This window comes from Schistocerca serialis, chromosome 5 (genome assembly GCF_023864345.2).
Source record: "Schistocerca serialis cubense isolate TAMUIC-IGC-003099 chromosome 5, iqSchSeri2.2, whole genome shotgun sequence".
NCBI classification, from domain to species: Eukaryota; Metazoa; Arthropoda; class Insecta; order Orthoptera; family Acrididae; genus Schistocerca; species Schistocerca serialis.
In genome coordinates, this window is record NC_064642.1 from 45,396,707 (window position 1) to 45,419,730 (window position 23,024).

General features: G+C 42.5%; 1 protein-coding gene across 1 annotated transcript in view; it reads right to left on the reverse strand.

Annotated features, from left to right (window-relative positions):
* LOC126481736 (nitric oxide synthase, salivary gland-like) overlaps window positions 1-13,150 on the reverse strand; it is a gene marked incomplete at its 5' end in the record, with an annotated part of 158,570 nt that extends 145,420 nt beyond the window's left edge. The window contains 7 exons of the mRNA XM_050105690.1: window positions 328-502; window positions 1,577-1,716; window positions 3,059-3,200; window positions 3,972-4,063; window positions 4,644-4,806; window positions 11,993-12,136; window positions 13,128-13,150. Of these exons, the coding sequence (XP_049961647.1) occupies window positions 328-502; window positions 1,577-1,716; window positions 3,059-3,200; window positions 3,972-4,063; window positions 4,644-4,806; window positions 11,993-12,136; window positions 13,128-13,150 (879 nt within the window). The remainder of the gene's footprint in view (window positions 1-327; window positions 503-1,576; window positions 1,717-3,058; window positions 3,201-3,971; window positions 4,064-4,643; window positions 4,807-11,992; window positions 12,137-13,127) is intronic.
* Between the last annotated feature and the right edge of the window lie 9,874 nt (window positions 13,151-23,024).

Sequence of the window (23,024 nt, forward strand, 5' to 3'; positions counted from 1 at the left end):
GACCGCGGTATACGAGTGATTGGGGGAACGCCACAATGAAAGTGCTAATGAATAACGTCAAGGATCTTGGCCAGGAAGAAGCAATATAAATGAAATACACGAAACAGGAATAGATTTGGAGGAGTACAAAAAAATTTAAGAAACGTATGTGTTCCTGTCTTGTTGTTATTTATAAACATAGCTATCCTGATGTGATTGGTTATGTAACTAGTGCAACCTGGTCTGCTCAGTGCATTCATGCTGAGAAATCACGTTTTTCCTGAGGATATGTGTGTGTGCAAAGACATAAATGAGTTTTCTCAGTCGTCTTGTCAAAGAAAGCCTTACCTCAAGCATATTGTATCTGTGAGCATCACAGAGATTGCGACAACCAATTTCCGTGCTCATGTACCAGCCGTTGAAAGGAGCAGCGGTGAATTCGATTCCTCCACAGTCAAACATCATACCCGACACTGCTGGCAGCGCGAACCACTGCAGACCCAGCTCCTCGAACCAGTCATACCTGTCATGTGAATTAAACAACACATTACTACGTTGACGAATAACACGAGAGACAGAAAACAGATTGACAATCCCACCATTCAGAGAGTATGCCTGCAAGGACTATAGCGCTGTTTGAGACTGCTTACGCTGCAGTATGTCCAGGATGTATTTTTACCTTGTTAATCCATCCTTATTTTTCGGAGAAGAGATTAATACTTGCAGTAAAATATTTTTCCTTATTGTTCCATTTTTCATTTACCATGGACAGATGCATAACTCAGTTACATTATTCTTGAAAAAAAGCAGAGGATTGTACCACCTTTCTCTCCTGGCCTATACTTTACTTAGGCTACACCAAACAGGGGCGACTATAGAAGCGAGTTTAGTGCATGAAATTTTGCTGACATTAATAGGCATGTTTTATTTTTGTTTCAGCTGGAATAAGTACATTCACGCCATCATATTATCATGTGAGAGACACATGTATCGTTTTATGTGTTTCGTCAAATACTGAAAATACAAGTAACACTTTTTCATTGGCGAAAATGTTGCACTTGTTTGTGAATTCCTTTGTACACCATAAACTATACGAAGAACTATTTCTTCGATGTGTTGTTGATATTTAAAATGAGGTGCAAGGCTTCTGTTTTGACTTTACGATTTTTCAAACGTCGATTGACTTCACTTGGTGATGAATGGTCCGTCCTGAAATAATGTTTTCTAAAAAGAAAGTTTGTCGTTTAAGGTAGCGTTGATGACGAGGTCGTAAGAAATGGAGCAGAAGCTGTGATTACGGATGGATGGTAAAGGAAATCTGCTATGTGCTTTCCAAAAGAACCATCCTTCCATTTACATGAAGTGATTGAGGTCGATCTGTCTCTCTCTCTTTCTCTGTTCCTTTCTCTTTCTCTCTCTCTGCCCCTTGCTCTTTCTCTTTCTCTGTCTCTGTCTTCGTAGAGATTATACATAACATTTGAGAAGACTGACGCGAAAGAGAGATTAAAATCTGTTTCTTTTTTCGTATCAGGATGTCAGACGTTTAATGAACCCTCACATTTAAAGTGAAGATGCAATGAACCGACTGGATACTCACGTTGGATGTGAGAGTGGTACCCGCAGGACCAGCTCTGACGGGATGTCAAAGATCTCTGGATCCTCTCCATTTGCAGACAGCACCAGCGGTAGAACGTCGAAGTTCGTGCGTGGACTCTTCCATCCCAGCTTTAGGCACACCTGCCAAAAATGATTTACTGACGGCTCTACCAGCGAGTTGGAGTAGTTTCTCCAGTAAAGTAAAGAGAATCAGAGAACGCGCTAACACATTATGTATGACATGAAGATTCCTAAACAATTTATTCGATCTTCTATTGTGAACGTTTAATAGTTAATCAAATTCATGTTTTCCAACTAATGAAGCAAGCAATGACAAATTACTTTATTGGACTACGTATATCGATCAAATGAATGTGAAAAACCTACTAACCTGAAAACTACTTTTCAGAAATGTAATTGCATTCACTGAAATGGAATGTGTGGGAAGAAAGGTAATACATTCAGTGACAGGAAACGAGAACAATATCCGTTCACAAACAGTGAACTTGCAGTGTAATTTGTGGCAGACCAGTTTCCGAAGCCAATTAAATACAAGCTTTTCGTGAACATTTACCGTAGTCATTTGGGTATTTGAGCACGATTTCAATACTGGGTAAAGTTTTGCTGTCACGGAGTCCTACCTGTCACACCAGAACATTACACCACAGGATTTTCCTTGGGGCATGTGGAAATGGCACCACAAGGGGAAAACAGATTTGGTGGAAGATAGTTACTCACCACGCCATAAAAGTATACGTATGTTGAATAAAATTCATTGAAAGTAAAAGAACGTTATTGCAGAAGATGAAATCAGCTAAATACAACGACATGAAGAAATGCAATGAAAAACCTTCAGAAATGCTGACTATACAATGTAATGACAAACTCGATCTTCATTGATTCCATTCAATTCAGCTGATATATGTCTTTATAGAAGGTAAGCTACGATCCTCGAAAAAGTCGTCGTCGTCGTTCGCATTGGTACGTGGTGCTGTTCTCGCAAACGCCATACGAGTATATCTGGCTGTAGGTAATGTTCGTATCACCAGCAATATTGAAAATTTTAGTCCGTCCTGGAGACGTACTCGGATGGCCTAAATGATTCCAGTTCGGCACAAATTTTCGTTTGTCATAACAGATTCGTTAAAATGAAGAAACAGTTATGCAAATACTATACTCAGTAATGGTTTTCTAACTTTGAAACTTTGTGTTGCGATGTAGTTTGCACACGACTCAGAACCTATTATGCTTTATCGTTTAAGGACATTCACGTACAATAATGCTGTTTCCTTCACGACTGAAGAATGATACGTGCAACGTATTGGTAGGGAGTTTTATAAATTAAGATAATAGACTGCCATGACTATAAAAGAAAAGCGACCGAGTATACATGTTTGTGAGGAATGAAACCTGTGTCTATCAGCATCTATTTCTGCTGTCCTTACTGTCAGGAAACTGGTTTATAGTCAAATCAGCTGAGTACCTCTGTGAACTCCACATTGACGGGGTCTCCTGTGACGCTCCCGTCTTCATTCTTGTATCCAGCAAAATTGATCAGCTGGCTGTTCCAGACCCTATAGTCATGCTTCCCGTCTGTGCGCTGGGGGAATACAGTTATCGCAGACCTGGAAGAGAAGGAAAATATTGCTCAGCCACATCCGACAACATGAACTGCCTGTTGCTAACAGTTTTGAGTGAACCAACTCCAAATAAGAGCAACATAGAAGACTCTCCCTTTCGAATAGTTACTCAGACTTTTTCTATTAATATAGAGTGGCTTACTATATATGATAATTTTTTTTTCGTTTCTGAGTATTTGAAATCAATACATTTGAAACGTGTAGAGTTACGAGGGGGGACCGTTCCACCATTTATGAACCCTCCGTCACTCGCCTGCCAAATTGGTGATGTTCCGACAGCCCAGTCTCTGTCTGCTCGGACTTGGGTCATGTGAACTGAAATATCTTTACTGTTTATTAATTGCTCCTACTCCCGTACTTTCTTCCTGGAGAGACTTGTTCCCAATAAAACCACCAGGCATATACAATACACAAATAAATGAGGTACCGTAATTTAGTATAAATCTTTTACTTTATCAGTTCAGCGAAACAGAGATGTAGATTTAGTCAGTGAAAGTAGTGTATGGGTCCCAAGAAGTTGTATTATACAAAAAAAAAAAATTAAAAAAAACCAAGCTGATGTATCGGTATTAAAGAATTGCTGGACTATTTTATTTCTTAATTTGTGGTTTCGGCGTCTTTTCGACATTGTGAGGAACTGATAAATAGAAGATTTAATAATGTGGTTATTATATGCCACTGGTGATTTGTATGATAATCCACTTTTATCACAATCCTGATTCTACAATAGTATACAGGGATATGATATATACTCACTTTATATTCCCGTTGTTTGTGCTAAATTCTATGTGCTTGCAGAGTGCTTCAAACATTCCCTTGGCTGTCGTCACGTGTCGGCAGTCGAAAACCTAACGATAAGTAAGAGATTAACAATCAACATCGACATAATTTCTACAAAGTATCATAAAATTGTCGAAAATAATCACAATTGTTAAAATATGTAGACTTTTATTTCCAAGAGAGGAGATTTCCTTGTTGGAATTTGAACCTTAAATCGAGAAAGATGTTTCTACTACTCAACATCTGGAGAGCAACATTATACAAAAGTAATATGTGAAAGGTGAATAGCTGTTCAGATACAATGCGAAATTGAGAGGTATACAAAAAGGAAAAGGAGCGACTGCAGAAAAAGACTGGAATACGCTTCATAGATAATTGACGACATTGGGTTTAGTAAGTATGCATAAATGAATGGAATTACTTTGTGGAGGGGATGACTGAATCAATCTAGCTGAATAACTATAACATTGTAAAAATTAAATAAATGCTGCTACGCGGGTGAGAAGTTTCACGACACGTGTATGTGGCTCTAATACTTATCAGCCGCATCTGTGCACTCCCGCTAACACGCAATAACATGTAAAGTGCAAGATATAAACTCCCGACAGTCCCGACGATTTTAGAACTACTCGTGTGTAGACTTCTCACCTGTAAGTTTGCCCACTGTATGCGACCAATACAGCGCACTGAGTTTCTCCAGGCGTGCTTGGCTCCGTACGCCAGCTCATCACTCGTCAGCCGGTAAGTCCCTGTAGCTGCCACCTCGTGCTGCACTTTCTCCAAACGAGTCCTGTACTCCTGACTGTCTGCCCTAAAACAGCATTAATGAAAATGGGAGTTATTACGATTTTTCATCCTAAAGTTAGTATAAAGCTATTCACAAGACATTCCCGTTGCATTTTGCGATGTATCTGAAACGTAGGAGGAACTGTAATATGTAATACATAAAAAAATAAAATAAAAAAATACGTCGTGTTGTCAGTGTTAGCCTTCGCTTTTCCTGATATTTGTTTTCTGAACATTCATGTGTTATGAATCGTTTGTACTCCACGGCCGTAACTTACTTAGTCTGTTTGCTTGGCGGCTTCTACGAGTGTCCCGTGGTCACCTCATAAACCGCGAGATTTACTACGACTGCAAATCACTGTTGTTTGTATCAAACATATATCACTTGTTGTCATACAGACCGTCGTAAAGTTCCAGACAATGAGGAAGCAATAAATCAAGGACACCTCTCCTGCTTGTGTATGGAACTAGCGTGTCCTTCAGTTGGGCGAATTTGAACTAATCAGTGGGATACTTCTCAAGCACCGTGATTTCTCGACTTAATTATTTCTTTGAGAGATAAGTGAAGTGAGTATACAAAGAAGACCGTGATGTCAGAACTGTCTGGTTTATAGTCTTGAAGAGGAAGTAAGTCTATAGTTTAACATTCAATTTAAACAGAACATATTCGACACCTACAACTAGATCTGCTGGGAAATGAAACAAGCGGTGGTTGTCTGTTGAAAGAACAGCAACGTTCGCGACGTAGGGTGATTAGACAAAATGACGTATGAGAAACGTACGCTACACAAAAGCGATTTCAGTGTCTTAAATACACCATTACATTCCTAGTTTTGTTCAACCCATCAACGAGGATTTAATGCTTTATTTACGAATGTCCTACTTCGGGAAGCGGCTGCAGAATTCCACAATCTTGAATGACTGTTCTCCCAAATGCGCTGTCGCACTTGCCCACATGGTCACCGTCATGCACACTGCCCTTTTCGTTGAAGGCGTTTGGACGACTTATGAAATTTGCCTGCGCAAGTAGCTCAGCATCTGTTTGCTTATGACGCTAAATTTAAATCTGCGCTACGACGTTCCTGTTTGAGAAAAAATTCATCGCTGAACCATACTGGCAGCTTGCGAAAGACGGCATCAAAGCCGTCTTTTTAAGTCGATACTGTTTGTATACCGTTAGCGATTGTGAAGTGCCAGTAGTCCTCTATGAAAGCCATGACCTACGGGGTATTTCGAAGTCTTTGCGACAAACGTCTATGGCTAATAGATCACGTCGTTAGAGACAAAATGTTCGCTGGTGTTTACTGGCGATGCTAGCCGTCGTTTAAGACTGGTTATGCCCCTGAGAAGCTACAGAACGGTGGCACTCTGTGGCGTTAGTATCCAATATGTATCGCCTATCATCCAGTATTTCACTCCGCGTAGAAGGTCGTAGGCTTCTAAAATACCATTCTCCGCTTAGAGACACTCATTGTTATGGTGTTCTATCACTCAGTTTACTGTTGTAAGTAACGTGCTATACACATGGTTTGTGGACCGACCTAGGTAGGTAAAATCTCATCGTCTCAGGGCCGGCGAATATTAAAGAATGTCTAGAGTCGCTGGGAAGCATTAGCTAACATTTTGAATCTAAAAAAACTTGTTCCCCATAGTGTTATCTATCATCTATTAATGTTCGTCGCAAAGACCTTGAAACACCCCCTACACTTGAGTCGAACATACTCTGTCAACAAAAGTCCTACCGACAAACATTTGCCGGGGTTGGAAACTTTTTCCTTCTAGTTACCCTTTCACTCATGGTGGAAGTGTAAAGAACCTAGGCTGGTAAAACTATAAATAAACTCCTGATCAAACGTGACTGGTGACTGTGACGTGTCACGAAAGCAAGTGTACATTAGGCAGTAGTAATATATGGTAAGATAAATGAAGAAATGGAGGACAGCACACGCTACCGAGTAGAACAGAAGCTAGCGTAGATGCAGGGTCACGCCATGTGAGGGCGAGAGGCTGAGGTACACGCCCTAGGATAGCGAGTAGCGGGAGGCGGGGCGGTGGCTGTCCAGGAGCGACGGGCCCTCTGTCTTTCTGAGGTTGTCCCTCCAGGAGATCGAAACTCTTTCCTGTCTTCTTAATACATAAATTATTAATTTTAATAATTTGCGTTTGCTAATTAGTTATATGTTTACAACTACATACGGCTGCAACTTTGTTAAAATTCTAAAGAAACCAAGTAAGCTCCGTTTTATATTCATATACAGTTTAATACTGTGAAACCACGACCTGTCATAGTCACTAGGTAGCAGCTCAAAGGTAAATAGCAAAAAATAACATAAAAATAATAAATACCCTTGTTGAATATTAAATAGCAAATGCTGTCGTAGAAACTAAACTCATGGAGAATTTATTTCGACTAAAGTTAACTACTGTAGTTTCCTATCTTTGCTGTGTTTGTCATGGTGGGGTGGGATCTTGGAAGCTGTCCAAGAAATAACATCCTCATCATGTGTTCGCTGTAAAACTGTTATGCACTATTTTTTATGGAGACCTCGGAATAAAAAACCGCAGAAAAATTGTACCCCATGGCCACCGAACTCTTCGGCGTTTCAGCTACTTCTGCTCATGAAAGTTCTCTGTTCTCGGAAGTGTATTTCATTCCTTCAGGTTCTCGATCACAGAGCCTATGGACAGGAGTGCTGCTTGCGTGTGACAGGTTGAGAATTTATATTAGACGGAAGTGCTTCCGGATGGCCGAGGAAATTAAGGAAACGGTTCTAGAGAAGGGGAGCACCCGGGTTCGAGTCCCATTCCGACACAAATTTTCATCCCGCATCGTTGATTTATTTTAATGCCTGTAGACGGCAAAATGTCTTGTTTTCTCTTAATCATGTCATATACGTCAGCTGCAACGGATCAACGTTTAAATAAAGTCATTTCGAAATTTTAGTGCATGTTACTTTACCAGTTGAGCTGAAAATGAGACTAATATATGAATATGAGGGCAATATCCACTACTCATTTCCAGCATAAATTCTTGCTGTTTGAGATCTTAATTTTTTTTGTACAGAATGACTGGAAAAGAATAAAACTCGTCTTTTATTATATTCGTAAGTATCGAGGTTCTTCGAAAAGGACATGCTCCCTTGTAGGGTGTTTTTCAGAAATCTTCAATGGTTTCCAATAAATTTTAGTCTAGTACTTACGGAGACAAACGAAGAGAGATTATCTTAGATTCAGCTTGCACTCTCGTAGTACAGTTTAATCACATTAGAAGAGAAATCTAATTAAAATCCAGGGACATTTAGTTTAACAGCAAGAACAGTTGCTCGATGCAGTAATGGAGATGCACAGATAGTTTTAACTGCGGGGAAGAATGTGTTGGAACATTTGTAGAACAGTGGCTTTCGGTTGGATGTCTCAATATCCTTACCTTTCTGGTTGGGATGTTCTTTTCGATCCGTTTGATTTACAAGTATTTCCAACTAAAAAAGACATCCTTATGTAGCAATATTTGTGAATTTACATCTTACTTGACACTATTACTTACCAGTTAACCTGGTATTTCGATCCGTCTGTTAATGGACCATCATACGTGTAGGTTTCACTATGTGCAGTAAATTCCAGTAACAGAGGGCTGCAGTATTTTCACGACCAATATCCCAAAAACTACTAAATACTAATTACAAAACTAAATCACACGTCAGTATGTTCAAAAAACTCTTCGCGATGTGCTGCTGATTGTTGTGACTGCGTCATAATTACTAGTTTTTTCATAGGTCTAATTTCGCTGTAATTCAAAATTGCTTCTTGTCTTGCAGATCAATGACACGATACATTTGTTTTTCAGTCATTTCTTTGTTCCTCATCGTTCCAAATGGTTTTCAGTTTATCTGCAGTTAAAATCTGTCAGTGGTAATTTCGTCGACCTAGGCTGGTGATCAGTCGGCACGATCCTGTTTCTATGTTCCATAGAAGCATACAATCAACTTAAGATCGAGGATAAAGCAAACGTATGGCACCGTGTCGTGGAAGCCGTCGTACATTAGCCGCCAGGAGAAATGATCATTTCTTGGCTGAAAGTAATGTTTCACTGGTGAAGCTATCCAAGAAAGAGACAGAATTCTTTTTCTATGCTGTTGCCTTTGCAGTTACGTTACTACATTCTACAAATCACGCGCAGACGCATAGAAATTGTGATTGAGAAAAAATCAATTGTATTAGTGGAACAAATGTAACGTGATTCGCTGTGTCGCTTACGGTTTTACGATTATGGTCAGGTTTTATTATGAGTCATAAATCCATTCTCTGCTTCTTTGTTATCTTTCCGACATTGCCGTTGTAGCAACAGTGCAGAGTTCTTGAAAAACGGTATATACATGCAGTAAACCTACGTACATATGTAAGTACATACGTCTGTATCCCGCGTCGTTGCACCAAATACATTAGTCCATCTTCTTCTCTTGAACTTCTTTCCCGTTTCTATTCCTAACCAATGCACGTTCCTCTTCTTTCTACGTGGGACCTGATCAAGTCTCTATGTCTGGTTCCAGGTCTTCCTCAGGATCTTCTCGGGGTAACCACGTGGCTGTTAACTGCAAGAAATTACTTTTTAAACGAATCTTTATTAGATGTTCGAGTCGTTAGCCTAAAAAGCGTCGTATCTTTGTCTTAAAGGGATGCGGAGTAGATCGTAGACAGTTTTGTCACCAGAGATGTCCCATAGATCCAGTCATTCTGAAGTACGCGATTCTGGCCTTAATAGGAAATATTCCAGTCCTTCATGGACCTTTGCAGAGAAGTATGTAAAAACATTTGATCTGAATAAAAGACAAGATACTCAGATAAATCCCCTTTTAATAATTTTTAATGATAATGTAACGCTCTCGTCAGACGTGGTAAAGGAAGTTCCTTGTCATCGCAGGTGGACTTTTACTCGTTAATACTGACGGGTTTCGGTTATGATTATGTTCGAAATTACGGCCAGAGGAGTATCATGTGTCTTGACGTCAGGAGTTGCGTTAGACTCACATGAGTCGTTAATTGTGAGTGTACCCTTAATCGAAAGAGCTTATATAATAATCTCTGCTTCACTGATCTGTGTCGTTTTACATTTGCTACAGTCCGCTCTCGCCCGACCAATATTTTTCTCGGTTTATTAGCAGTAAATGTATCCCTAAAAGCCGTACGTCGTTGATTTCTTGTAGACGGATCAAAAGCAAAGGTTGACTGTTAATACATGCAGGGCTGCTCTCCGTGGTATAACGTGCCTTTATTGTCTCGTAATCGCAAAGCCTGCTTGGAACACTTACGTGTTACCGCTGTAGTTTCATCTGATGGATGACTATATCGCGGCTAATCGTGAAAGTTCGATAGCCATAAATTACTTGCTGCCATTTTAACTCGTAACGAATTGTTACAGACCTGCGTAAGAAGTACGTCTGAGAAATTCTTTCACGAGAAAGTGGCTCCCTTGAAGCAATGTAGACGTCGTAATGTCTGGTGGGTGCTTGTCGCAATTCCTTCCCCTCCCTCACTGGTTCTTATCGAAACAGTTATTGAGGGACTGGGTTTCCACCCCCGTCCGTCATCCATAATTTAGGCTCTACGTGAATCATTTAATACGAATTCTGCGATCATTTCTTCAACAAGGCTACGTTTGATTCTCTTCTACCATCCATTCTAGTTGAAGTAGTGGCCTGAGACGTCTACTTCCAATCCTCTTTGTGTCCATCCCCTTTTCATGCATTCTGATTTCCATCGAGGGAATTTCTACCAATACATAGCATTATATGAGATCTGAAGATGTTTCGCAACTTATATTGAATCATCAGCATCCGGTATCGACCAAGACTGGCTCATTGAGGGAAAGGAAAGCCTGATCGAAGAGGAACATTTAGAATTTCTGAGCCGTTTGCAATCTGACGAACTTGACCCTGTCGATTATTCTGACTTAGAATTAAGGCTGAAGGTACTTTAGAACAAAAATCTCGGTTGTCAAATGGGTTAATAAGCAAGAAAGCTGTTCGATATAGACACTCTTAAGTTCTCCTCTTTATAACTCGGTAAGGACTGGAGTATTTCTCTAAAGAAGGCCAATCTGGATTTTTGAGAAGACTCAAACTCCAGTGACAAAACTGCTAGTTAACAGGAAGACATGGGGGAAATAAGATGAAAGATCTGTTTCCCCCTTTGCTTGTCTTTTCTTTCATAAAACTCTCTGTCTGAAAGAACAGACACCACACATTCATATAATTTGATAGGCCTAGCTGGGCAATGAATCCACCTCTTAACAGTGCGGATGCACAAATTGGTCCGACCTCCTGTAAGAATCGTGGAAGAGCGAACATGGAGGAAATGGACAGGGGCTGCAGGTAGGTGGAGATCGATGGGAATATGGATCGACCGTGAGGCGAGTCGAGATAGTCCGTGCAATTGCGATAACACTGTGTCCCGGATGGCGCAATGGTTAACGCACCTGGCTAGCAAGCAGGAGATCCCCGGTTCGAATCCCTGTCCAGTACACATTTTCATTCGTCGCCGCCGATTCCGCGTTAAGTCCCAGTGCAGCTGACAGCAGTGATCCCTCCCCTCCCCTTTCTATTCCTTTTTTCACCACTCCACGTTCTCTTATAAGTGTTTATTAACCATGATGATACCGAATGAAGGTAGGATGCTGGTGGCGACCAGATTTGCTGCTAACAGCGCCAGCGTCGATAGCGGACGAACCTAATTATCTCGCCCCTCTGCTGCCATTTTCCTCCCTTGACCTAAAGAATAGCACAATTTGGATCTTCTTTTTATTACAATGCAAACTGTTCTCCAGTGACAGGCAATGAAGCAAAGTTACCTTGTAAGGGCCGACATAAAATTTAAGCAGCAGTCTTTCTGAGTGACCACTGAATCTTAGTAGGACTTTCCAACTCCATTATCTGAGTTTGAAATAACAGATTTTAACACACGGATACTCACTGTTAATCGGTAATTTAACTGCAATGAAATATACCTGGGCGTCTTAGTCTGTGTCAACACTTGACTCTGTTTACAAATTAACAAGTGGTGCGCAAGTGAAGACTGATGTAGTTTGGAAAAATTTGGTGGTTTATTTGTTTTGCTACGACCAAACATTTCGAATAGGTGTTGGCATGAATAATTCTGTGCTTGCTGGACACAGTTTGGAAGTACCCAACGCAAGTGTTAACCATGTGCAGCCTTACCGGCGCATCGACGAGTAGTACTGCTCGAGGAAATCGTTGGCATGTTTGAGTATATCCTCTCTCGTCCTCAGCGCTTTCGCGTCTCCTCCCGGTAGAGCCACAACACTGCCAAGACACGCTTTCTGTCCACACTGAGACGACTGAAACAGAATATACGAAAAGAAATCTGTATTCTAGCTTCGTCAGGTATTTCAGACAGTACTGTACAGTATAATAAAATACTTATGCAGAACCTTATAATAAATATGGATTGTCTAGCACTACAGCTGCAGTCGAGTGATAGTCAGGAGGGGTCTTAAGCATTACGAACCACAAGGGTTATAGTCACGGTTGCCGCGCTTGATATCAGAAAAATAGTCCAATTATCAAACGGCGTGCTCGAGACGAAATTTTACATAGCCTCATTAATTGCGAATCAAATTATTTACGCTCTCATTTTGTGAATATACTCTGCGGTATGAGATTTGGAGCCAGCAGTCGCATAAGTAAATGTCAGAAAACAACAATGGTCAATTTACGTCCATAGAGAAAAATGAATGTAGATTTGGAAAAAATAAATATCTCCACGAGAATGAAGAGAGTGAAAGATTTCCGCAATTGTCAAGAGGCGTGAAACAATTGTTTGGTCATGTCGTGATGTTGGAGTTCAGTAGACGAGTTGTTAATTACGTTTGCAAGATTAGGAAAGAGAGGGTAGTTCTAAGAAATAAAGAATAGTTGGGTGTAACTAAAGACTCACACATAGAAGGTTACGAAGCGAATTTCAATACAAAATTTATTTTTTTCCGGAAAATTGAAAATACAGAGACCCCCCCCCCCTCCCGAGAAGATAGGAGGGAAAAATTGAAATATTGAAAATGTGTTAGAAAACAAGAAAGGAAATAGAAAATGAAAAATTAATGCATTAGGTGACTAACTATACGTTGTCCCGAGAGCTCTAAACTCGAGGCAAAGAAGATGGAAAAGAAGAAATCCGTGTTGAAAAGTGAGTGTGTGACATAATTCTGTCCAGTTTTTTCATAGCGATGTTTTCAGTGCCTGACTAATTGAGATATTGCCTGCACATTACCAGGTATCAGTGGTTACTACCTCTCCGAAGCATGGTTTCCAATATTTTTAAAAGAAACTGAAATAATTTAAATAGGGGGCGTTCAGTAATAATGCAACATATTTTTTTCCTCGCCCAGTTTCCGTTGAAAGAATGCGGAATTTGCTGTGGCACATCATGGAATATGTGGTGTCACCGCCAGACACCACACTTGCTAGGTGGTAGCTTTAAATCGGCCGCGGTCCATTAGTACATGTCGGACCCGCGTGTCGCCACTGTCAGTGATCGCAGACCGAGCGCCACCACACGGCAGGTCTCGAGAGACTTACTAGCACTCGCCCCAGTTGTACGGACGACTTCGCTAGCGATGCACACTGACGAAGCCTCGCTCATTTGCAGAGCAGATAGTTAGAATAGCCTTCAGCTAAGTCAATGGCTACGATCTAGCAAGGCGCCATTAGTAACATTGCATGTATCTACAGTCTCACTTGTATCGTCAAGAGCGATGTACAACAATGATGGATTAAAGTTAAGTATTCCAGCAGCAACGTACTTTTCTTTATAGCATTCATTACGTATCCTGTTTCAGACCTATCTCTAGCCTGCGTGGGTTAACGCGTGCATATCGGCTTCCTCACTCAGGTAGTGTTCGTTGTGTTGGCTAACTGCTAACACTACAGAATATTCCCGCTTCAGCTCTCTTCATTCTCATCAAGTTCGGATAGGTGCCGGCGGTATACGTAGCCACAACAGTGACCTCTGTAACGGAGGTCCGTTCCAAGCAGAGAGCTGTCATTGAGTTTCTTTTGGCGGAAAAACAGAGCATCGCAGATATTCATAGGCGCTTGCAGAGTGACTACGGAGACCTGGCAATGAACAAAACTATGGTGAGTTGTTGGGCTAGGCGTCTGTCATGATCGCTACATGGTCGCACAAACCTGTCAGATCTCCGGCGTGCTTTCCGGCCGCACATAGCTGTAACTCCTGCAATGTTGAAATGTGCGGACACACTCATTCGAGGTGACGTAAACGAGCTTCTCCTTCTCCGTGACAACTCAAGGCCTCTCACAAGTCTTCGCATTCGAGAGGAGCTCGCAAAAGTTCATTGGACTGCTCTTCTTCATCCACCCTACAGCCCAGATCTCGCACCCTTCGATTTCCACCTATTTGACCGAATGACGGATGCGCTCCGTGGGAAGCATTACGTGGATAATTGGGAGGTTATTGATGGAGCACGACTCTTTTGGCTTCGACGTCGACCAGTAGAGTGGTACCATGCGCACATGCAGTCTCTCCAAATATGGTCATCGCAATGAACGGGGTTTTGTAGCAAAAAGAGTAAATAAAACCAACCTGCTTTCAGAAAAAAAATTGTGTTGCATTACTTACTAGACCCCCCCCCCCCCCCTCTGTAATTCAGCCGTACCATCTGTAGGTAGTCTAAATACTTACTGCATCTGGAACTAAAAGTAGGCATACCTAATTTTATGGATAATACGGTGTTGTACTATATCTTCTCGTGTAGCTTAATGTGCAGCGCGCTATCTTGTCACACGAGAAACTGAGCCAGACCCCTGTCGAATCCTCGCGGCGTTTTAACGAGCGCAGGTTGGTGCACTGGACAGCGTTAGTGTGCTTGTTAGACAATCTCCCACTGTCGTTTAGACAAAAGTTGGGCTGGTTCCCACATTCCCCCTCAGAGAATACGAAATACACAAATAGTTAAAATACGATCACACACAGCAAAATCCACGGCATTCACAGACAAATGATGCGCACGACGGCACTCCCTTAGATTACCTTGATGACTGTGTCGTCAGAAAGAATATCCACAAATTTAAATAACTGGGTAAAATGTGTCATATCCTAAAAAAGCAGACACCAAACTATACGGGATGAACGCTATGGTTCAAATGGCTCTGAGCACTATGGGACTTAACTTCTGAGGTCATCAGTTCCCTAGAACTACTTAAACCTAACCAACCTAAGGACATCACACACACTCATGCCCGAGGCAGGATTCAAACCTGCTACCGTAGCGGTCGCGCGGCTCCAGACTGTAGCGCCTAGAATCGCTCGGCCACTCAGGCCGGCTGAACGCTATGGGAAACAAAGAAGACACGTTGTTCTACTATGTAATGAGGCTATCTGAGTCGTAGACTGAATTCTAGCAGGAAATGGATGTTAAACCTGAACAGGTATTTGAATCCTAGGCTAACGGCGAATGTGACGTTGGCACAAATCTGTGGCCTCGGAAGAAGTAATATGGAGTATCTCGGCAAAATACAACTTGTATGCTTCTTTGTTGCAGTAATTATATCTTCTACATCAACATCTATACTCCGCAAGCGGCCGTGCGGTGTGCGGCTGAGGGCTCTTTGTGTGCCACTGTCACTTCCTCCCTTTCCTGATCCAGTCGCGAATGGTTCCCGGGGAGAACGGTTCCCGGTAAGCCACTGTGTGGGTAGAATCTCTCCAATTTTGTCTTCGTGGTCTTTTCGCAAGAAATACGTTGGAGGAAGCAATATAATTGTTGACTCTTCTGGGAATGTCCGCTCTCGGAACTTCAACAACAAAGCCTCTGTTGGAGCGTCTTTCACTGGAGTTGTTTGATCATTTCTGTGACGCATTCGCGGTTGCTAAATGAACCTATACCGAAACTCGCCGCTTGGATCTTCTCTGTTACCTCTGTCAGTTCTATCTGCTACGGGTCCCACAATGGCGAGCATTATTCAAGTATTGGTCGAATGAGTGTTTTGTAAGGTACTTCCTTTGTAGGCATACCACTTTACCTGGGAATTCTTCCATTGACTCTGTCTGGCATCTGGCTTACTCGCGATTAAGTTCATGTGGTCGTTCCATTTTAAATCGGTCTGTGCGCATACTTATAGGTATTTTATGGACGTATCCGCATCTAGTGACTGTTCAGTAATCCTGTAATCACACAAAGGGTCTGTCTGTGTATTCGCAACACGTTACATCTGTTTATGTTGAGGGTCAGTTTCCACTCCCTGCACCAAGAATCAATCCTCTGTAGCACTTTCTGCATTTCGCTACAGTTTTCTAACGTCGCGACTTCTCTGTATACAATAGCATCATCCGCGAAAAGCTTCCTGGAACTCCCGACGTCATCTACCAGATCAGTTTTATTTACTATGAAAAGTAATAATCCTATAACACTTCCGTGGGGCACGCTCGAAGTTACTTTTACATATCTGCGTTCAAAATGACATACTTTGTTCTGTTTGCTAAAAACTTTTCAGTCTAGTCACACTGTTGGCCTGATATTCCGTATGTGCGTATTTTGTTCATTGGGATGCATTGCGGAGCTGTATCGAATGACATGTGCAATGGCGCCTATATCTACTGCTTTCTGGATCTTGTGGACGAACAGAGCGAGCTGGGTTTCCCGGGATCGTTGTTATCGCAACCCATGATGGTTTTTACAGAGAAGATTTTCGGCCTCCAGAAACACAATATTTGAGCATAAAACATGTTCAAATGGTTCAAATGGCTCTGAGCACTATGGGACTCAACATCTTAGGTCATAAGTCCCCTAGAACTTAGAACTACTTAAACCTAACTAACCTAAGGACGTCACACACACACCCATGCCCGAGGCAGGATTCGAACCTGCGACCGTAGCGGTTCCGGACTGCAGCGCCAGAACCGCACGGCCACCGCGGCCAGCATAAAACATGTTCCATAATGCTACTACTGACCGACGTCAGAGATATAAGCGTACAGTATTGTGCTTCTGTTCGATGACCCTGCTTGGAACTTGTAAACGAGAATGACGTGTGCTTCTTTCCAAACGTCAGGAACACACGGTCGTCCCAAGATCTAAGGTACACTGCTACTAGATGAGCAGGACACACACACACATATTTCTAACCAGTTATATTAAACAAACGTATCTTCGAAGATAAACAGGCTTTGTGCCCACTTAAAAAAAAACATATCGATAACCGTCAGCATCATCTTTGCAAGTCATATAATTTACACTTAGCTTTTTTTTTTAGGTGCTAAGGTAATTCAATGCGGCATAGCTTAAAACGACTTTCCATCACCTTACACTCAGTTTAAATCGTGTAAGTTCTGTGTTAGAAATATTAAACATCTCGTTGAACAGAAAAGTTACTGAATGCAATGTCATTACTCGCTCTTACCGAGACTGAAAGAAAAAATCGATCTGATGTAATTTCATTCTGACTTTGTCGTAGAATTAAGGGATGGATTGTCAATGAATCTACATCCACATACACATTTCGCAAGACAATGTGCGGTGAGTGGCGGACGGTCCCTTGTACCACTATTAGTGATTACCTTTCATGTTCCACTCGCAAACAGAGCGAGGGTAAAACTAATGTTTGTATGCGTCCATACGAGTCCTAATTTCTCTTTCCCCACGCGAAATGTACGCTGACGGCAGTAGAAACGTTATGCAGTCAGCTTCAAATGCCGGTTCTCTAAATTTTCTCAATAGTGTTCCTCGAAAAGAATCCCTCCGGGGATTCCCACTTGAGTTCACTAAGCATCTCCGTAGTATTACGTGTTGATGGAACCTAACAGTAAGAAATCTAGCAGACCGCCTCTGAATTACTTCGATATCTTCCTTTAATCCGACTTGGTGGGAGTCGCAAAGGCTCCAACAGCACTGAAGAATGAGTCACACTAGTGTTCTACATGCGGTCTCCTTTATCGATGAACCGCACTTCCGTAAAATTCTCCCAGTAAACCGAAGTAGACCTTTCGTCTTTCCTATTACGATCGTTACTTTCTCGTTCCACTTCATGTGGCTTTAGCCGCAGATTGCTGCTCACCCTGTCCGTCGGATCATTTATGTATATGGAGAACAACAGCGTTCCTATCACACTTTCCTGTGACATTCCTGACGATACGCTTGTCTCTGATGAACACTCTTCGTCGATGATAACGCGCCGTTGATAACGACGTACTGAGTTCTATTACTTAAGACGTGTCCCACCCGCTCACATATCTGGGAACCTATTCCGTATGCTCGTACCTTCGTTAACTGTTTGCACTAGAGCACCATGTCAAACGCATTCCGAAAATGGAGAAATATGTAATTTGCCTGTTGCCCCTCACCTGTGATTTGCAGTATATCACGTGAAAAAAGAGAGAGCTTAGACTCGGGCGAGGGGCGCTTTCTAAAACAATGCTGATTTGCAAATGGTTCAAATGGCTCTGAGCACTATGGGACTTAACTTCTGAGGTCATCAGTCCCCTAGAACTTAGAACTATTTAAACCTAACTAACCTAAGGACATCACACACATCCATGCCCGAGGCAGGATTCGAATCTGCGACCGTAGCGGTCGCGCGGTTCCAGACTATAGCGCCCATACTATAGCGCTGATTTGCAGATAGTAGTTTTTACGTCTCAAGGAAGTTAACTGTATTGGAACGGAGAGTGTGTTGAAGAATTCTTAAGCAAACCCATGTTAAGGATTGATCTGTAATTTTGCGGTATAATTCTCTTTTATCTTTCCTTTAAACAGTAGTCATCTGCACTTTGTTCCAGTTTTTGGGACTTCGTGCTGGACGAGAGATTCGCGATAAATGCAAGGTAAGTAAGAAACCAGTGCTGTAGAGTACTCTTTGTAAACCCGAAATAGGATGTCATCCAGATCTGGCGCCGTATTTACGCACGGTATGCCCAACTCTTAGATCTTGAAATACAGATGTATTTGCAATTTTTTGTTTTCGAAATAGGACAGTCATTGAACATAAATGTAGTTTCAAACTTGCAAAAATTGAGTCGGGGAAACAAAACATCTGTTGTAGCATACGAGGAGGAAGACAAGAGACTTCAGTGTATCGCGCGAAGGATGACCCAACAAACATGACTGGCTGGTTCAAATGGCTCTGAGCACTATGCGACTTAACTTCTGAGGTCATCAGTCGCCTAGAACTTAGAACTACTTAAACCTAACTAACCTAAGGACATCACACACATCCATGCCCGAGGCAGGATTCGAACCTGCGACCGTCGCAGTCGCACGGTTACGGACTGCGCGCCTAGAACCGCGAGACCACCGCGGCCGGCAAACCTAACTAACCTAAGGACATCACACACATCCATGCCCGAGGCAGGATTCGAACCTGCGACCGTAGCGGTCGCTCGGCTCCAGACTACAGCGCCTAGAACCGCACGGCCACTTCGGACGGCACAAACATGATTATTCTGGCCTCCATCAATAACAGAATGCTCTTAAGAGGAGTTGAGACCTCTTACCTGATAGTAGTTTATTGCTCCGACTACTATCGGAGAGACGGCAGCTTGCCTTGCAGACCTCTGGAACCATAGGTCAGGGTTATGTCAACAATTGTTTCCAAAACGAGAACAAGGGTTGGTGGGTAAAGCGAAAACGAGTTGTAATAGTAGTGAGCGATTGTTGTTGCTAGGAGCATAGGGCGCTTGACCTTAGCAGAGTGCGATGGGCAGTGGGAGGCAGGACGGATTCGGCAGAGAGAAGCTCGTAAGACTCGGCCGAAGCGCTCCCATCTCGTTGGCGGCCGCCTCGTGCCGAGGAATCCCAAACATGGAGCGGCCGCTGGAAGTGGCGGGGAGCGCTGGGGCCCGCCGAAGCCTCGGAGGCGCCTGCAGTCGGCTCTCCGCTACCGCCCCGGGAGACTTGTAACAGTGGTGGCCGCTCTCAGTTGTTTCATTTACTGGACACAGTGGAGCTGCAGTCTGTCCTGTGGGTCTGAACGAAGTACAGAAGGTGTTGTGTGGAGACTGGCGATAACACTCCAGCCGACGGGCTCCTGTAGGGGTTCCTATGACGCATCATATGTCAGGAAAATAGGCAAAAAGGTTTCTCTCAATCAAGGCAAAGTAACGGTAGAGTAATACAGTATGCTGTGCTGTCGAGTGCAGTTAAGTAGGGGCCATTTTGGACTCCACAGTTACTCCTCGTGTGATAATGAAAGTGTTGATGGGAGGATGTGTTTCCAGAGTGGAACTTCCACTTTGGAGCAGAGTGAGAGCGTTGTAGAGACTTCCTGACAGTTAATGAACCTCCCCGGAACTGGAACGGGTCTGTAACAGCTTCATCTACGAAAGGAAAGGCTGTAAGTTCTAGTCTGGGTCCGCTACACAGTTTTAATTTGCAACAGGAAACATGCGAGTCAGAGATATCACACGTCACACCAACCAGAGCGTTTTTGTGCCGTGTTATTTCGAACAATTTGTTACTAGATTCATTAGCAGGAAGTACAGGGTGTAAATTTCCAAATAGATGAGTGAAAACACTCCATTGACCTCGTCAGATACCTGAAGACGAATACTAACTGTATTAATGTTACCATCCTGATTTACCAGTTCGGAGAAACAGCGGGATTCAGTGCGTGTACTTGTGCTCGCAACATTCACCTGTACGGGAATTAGAACGGTTCGAACTGCCAGTTAGCATGCAACCTGCCATTAATGTGGACCAGTGCTTTATGACTGTTCTTCATGACTACGTCGCAAATTATTGCGAAACTGAAATAAAAATGATGGTTGTTTTGACGTAAAGAAGAAATTTCTTTCGAAGAGAGAGTTTACGGCGTTCACATGCACTCATTCCATTCTATACTTTGCTATTCGAGTACACGTCTCGACTAAAAGGCAACCACAGCAACAACAAATCTACATGAATAATCTATTCATCCTCTGTATCTGATCAGTTAGCGCAAAGCTATTTATGTTATTCTGAATTTGTACATAGTATTTGCGTTTTATATGGCACGCAGGAATACTCTCATCTCTTTCGTTCCTGTGACTTTTTGGTAACGTCCTCGTTCTGTAGTCGTCACATAGAGCACAGTGCCTCTTTCCGATCAGTAAGCCGGCCTTCTGTGTTGGAGGATATGTCATTGTTCCACATGATTTATGATTTCTGCAAATCTTTTACGTGAATGTTGTTTAAATAACGCCATGGTTGGTTTCATTCCCATATTTTTCGAATCGGATTACACGTTCTATCTGTTAACAATCTCTGAAAGGTTGAGGTCTGTGGCGCAAATCTTTGGACTGTCGGCCGAACTACATTTTGGGCGCAGCCATTGTATTCGCTGCGGCGCTAGGTCAGCTACAGGGATGGGGGAGGGGACTGGGGCTCTCGCACTGGCCTGGCCGCGTTTACCTCCTCGAAAGATCCTCGGTAGTTATTTCGCCAGCAGGCGTAATGGAGCTGGGGCCCTTCTAGAGGGACTGGAACGCGAAAAAATCGTCGATATCGTCCAGGATCGAAACCTGGACTATCAGTGCAGGTGCCTAGTGGTCTACCTGCCAGACTACCATCGCCCTCTCGTGCGCAAGTCTGAACTTCTGTAGGTCTTCCCTACAAATCGCACAGGCGTACGTCACTTTTATCATAAGAGGGAGTTGGAAGCTATCCAATTTGTTTCGCTTCTTTCGACAAAGTCAGTGAGCGATAGTTTTCTCTTTACCATTCCCACATCCCCTACAAAACCAACAAATAAAAATGGCAAGGCTAAATTGTTGTACCGCATAGTCGCACGGGGTAAGGATTATAGAGAAAAAATTATGGCGTAAGGATCCGTGACGCACATCGAGTGCATAACGTTTACTGTCTACCTCTAAGTGTACCTCTAAACTTTTTGATCCAGGTAGCGAGCGGCAGAAAGCGTGATTACAATTATTGTGTGATTATCTTTAATAATTGTTGTTGTGGATGTTGAAGTTCTTGACAAAGTAATTAACGTCAAAATTAGTATTGCCCCTTATTCTTCAACCAGAAAGAAACCATATTTTAAGATTTTGCAGCGGTTTCAACAGAAGTCGCGTACGACATGTACTTGGTACGTATCTATGAGAAATAATATTTTCAGCTCTTAAAGGTAAACCACCACGCATGAATTACGTGCTTTGCATTTCAAATACACTACCACAATGCTATTACTGGCAATGTTTTCTTATAAAAATTCTGTAATAAATTATTCAACTATAAGTCTTTCGTGTATCGCTTACGGCCCAGCTCAATTAATCGAATATATGAATGACAGTGTACGGGAACCAGTGAAGCGTTTTTTACGGCGCCAAGTGATATTAGACGTCAAGGTAAGAGTAAGGGAGTCTTCCTGGCAAGTTTAAAAGAGTGTATGCCGGACTGGGTATCGAATTCTGGTCTTTGGGAGAAAAGATAAGCCAGGTGCCATTCTTCTATCAGTATCTAGGCTGTGGATCCTGCTATACGCTTTCCCCCAGTGTTGCTAGCTCAGCAAGATATACAGGAGACTCACTGTGGAGCTAGTGAAGCAGGATAGAGATCCTCAAGACACGAAACATTCATTAGGTCCGGGAGCGGACTTAGATGGTAGATCGATAACCGGGAAACGCAGATATCTTTGTTCGAGACTTCCGCAGGCCCGCAGATTCTTCTTGTCAGGTGAATATCATTTCTGTGCTTTGGAACGTATTTCATTCGTGATAATTATAGAAGTCTTCAACTGTTCAGGATGAAACGATAATTTCATGGCAGCGAGTTCTGACAACTGTAATGACTGCGATGTCGCATTTTTTTGATGGGTGTTGTTCGATGTAATCTTCCTTATGCTATATTAATTAACAGCCACTAACTGATGTGTGCTACGGGAAGCGTTGTATTTCTTGTGTTGTAGATCGACATTTAGAAGTGTCATAGAAAGATAATAAGCCTGTATGCCTGCACGAATGAACGATGCTTATTAGTCAACTAAGTGGAATGCGCTGTCCAACGTGGCGCGAAGTAAACTGGTCGCGTAACTACGTACAGCAACTTTGTAGTTTTAAGTACTGAGCATTGCCTTGGACTGCCACCTTGGAAAGTGATCACGTGAAATGTCTTTGCGGCCAAGCGTGATCAAATTTATTGATGGTCAGCAGGAGGAACAAGTGACAGTATTTTCGGAAATAAACTAAGGACTTTACTTGGATATTCAGGCCGTCCATACTGTGGACACCGTGAAAGAAGCA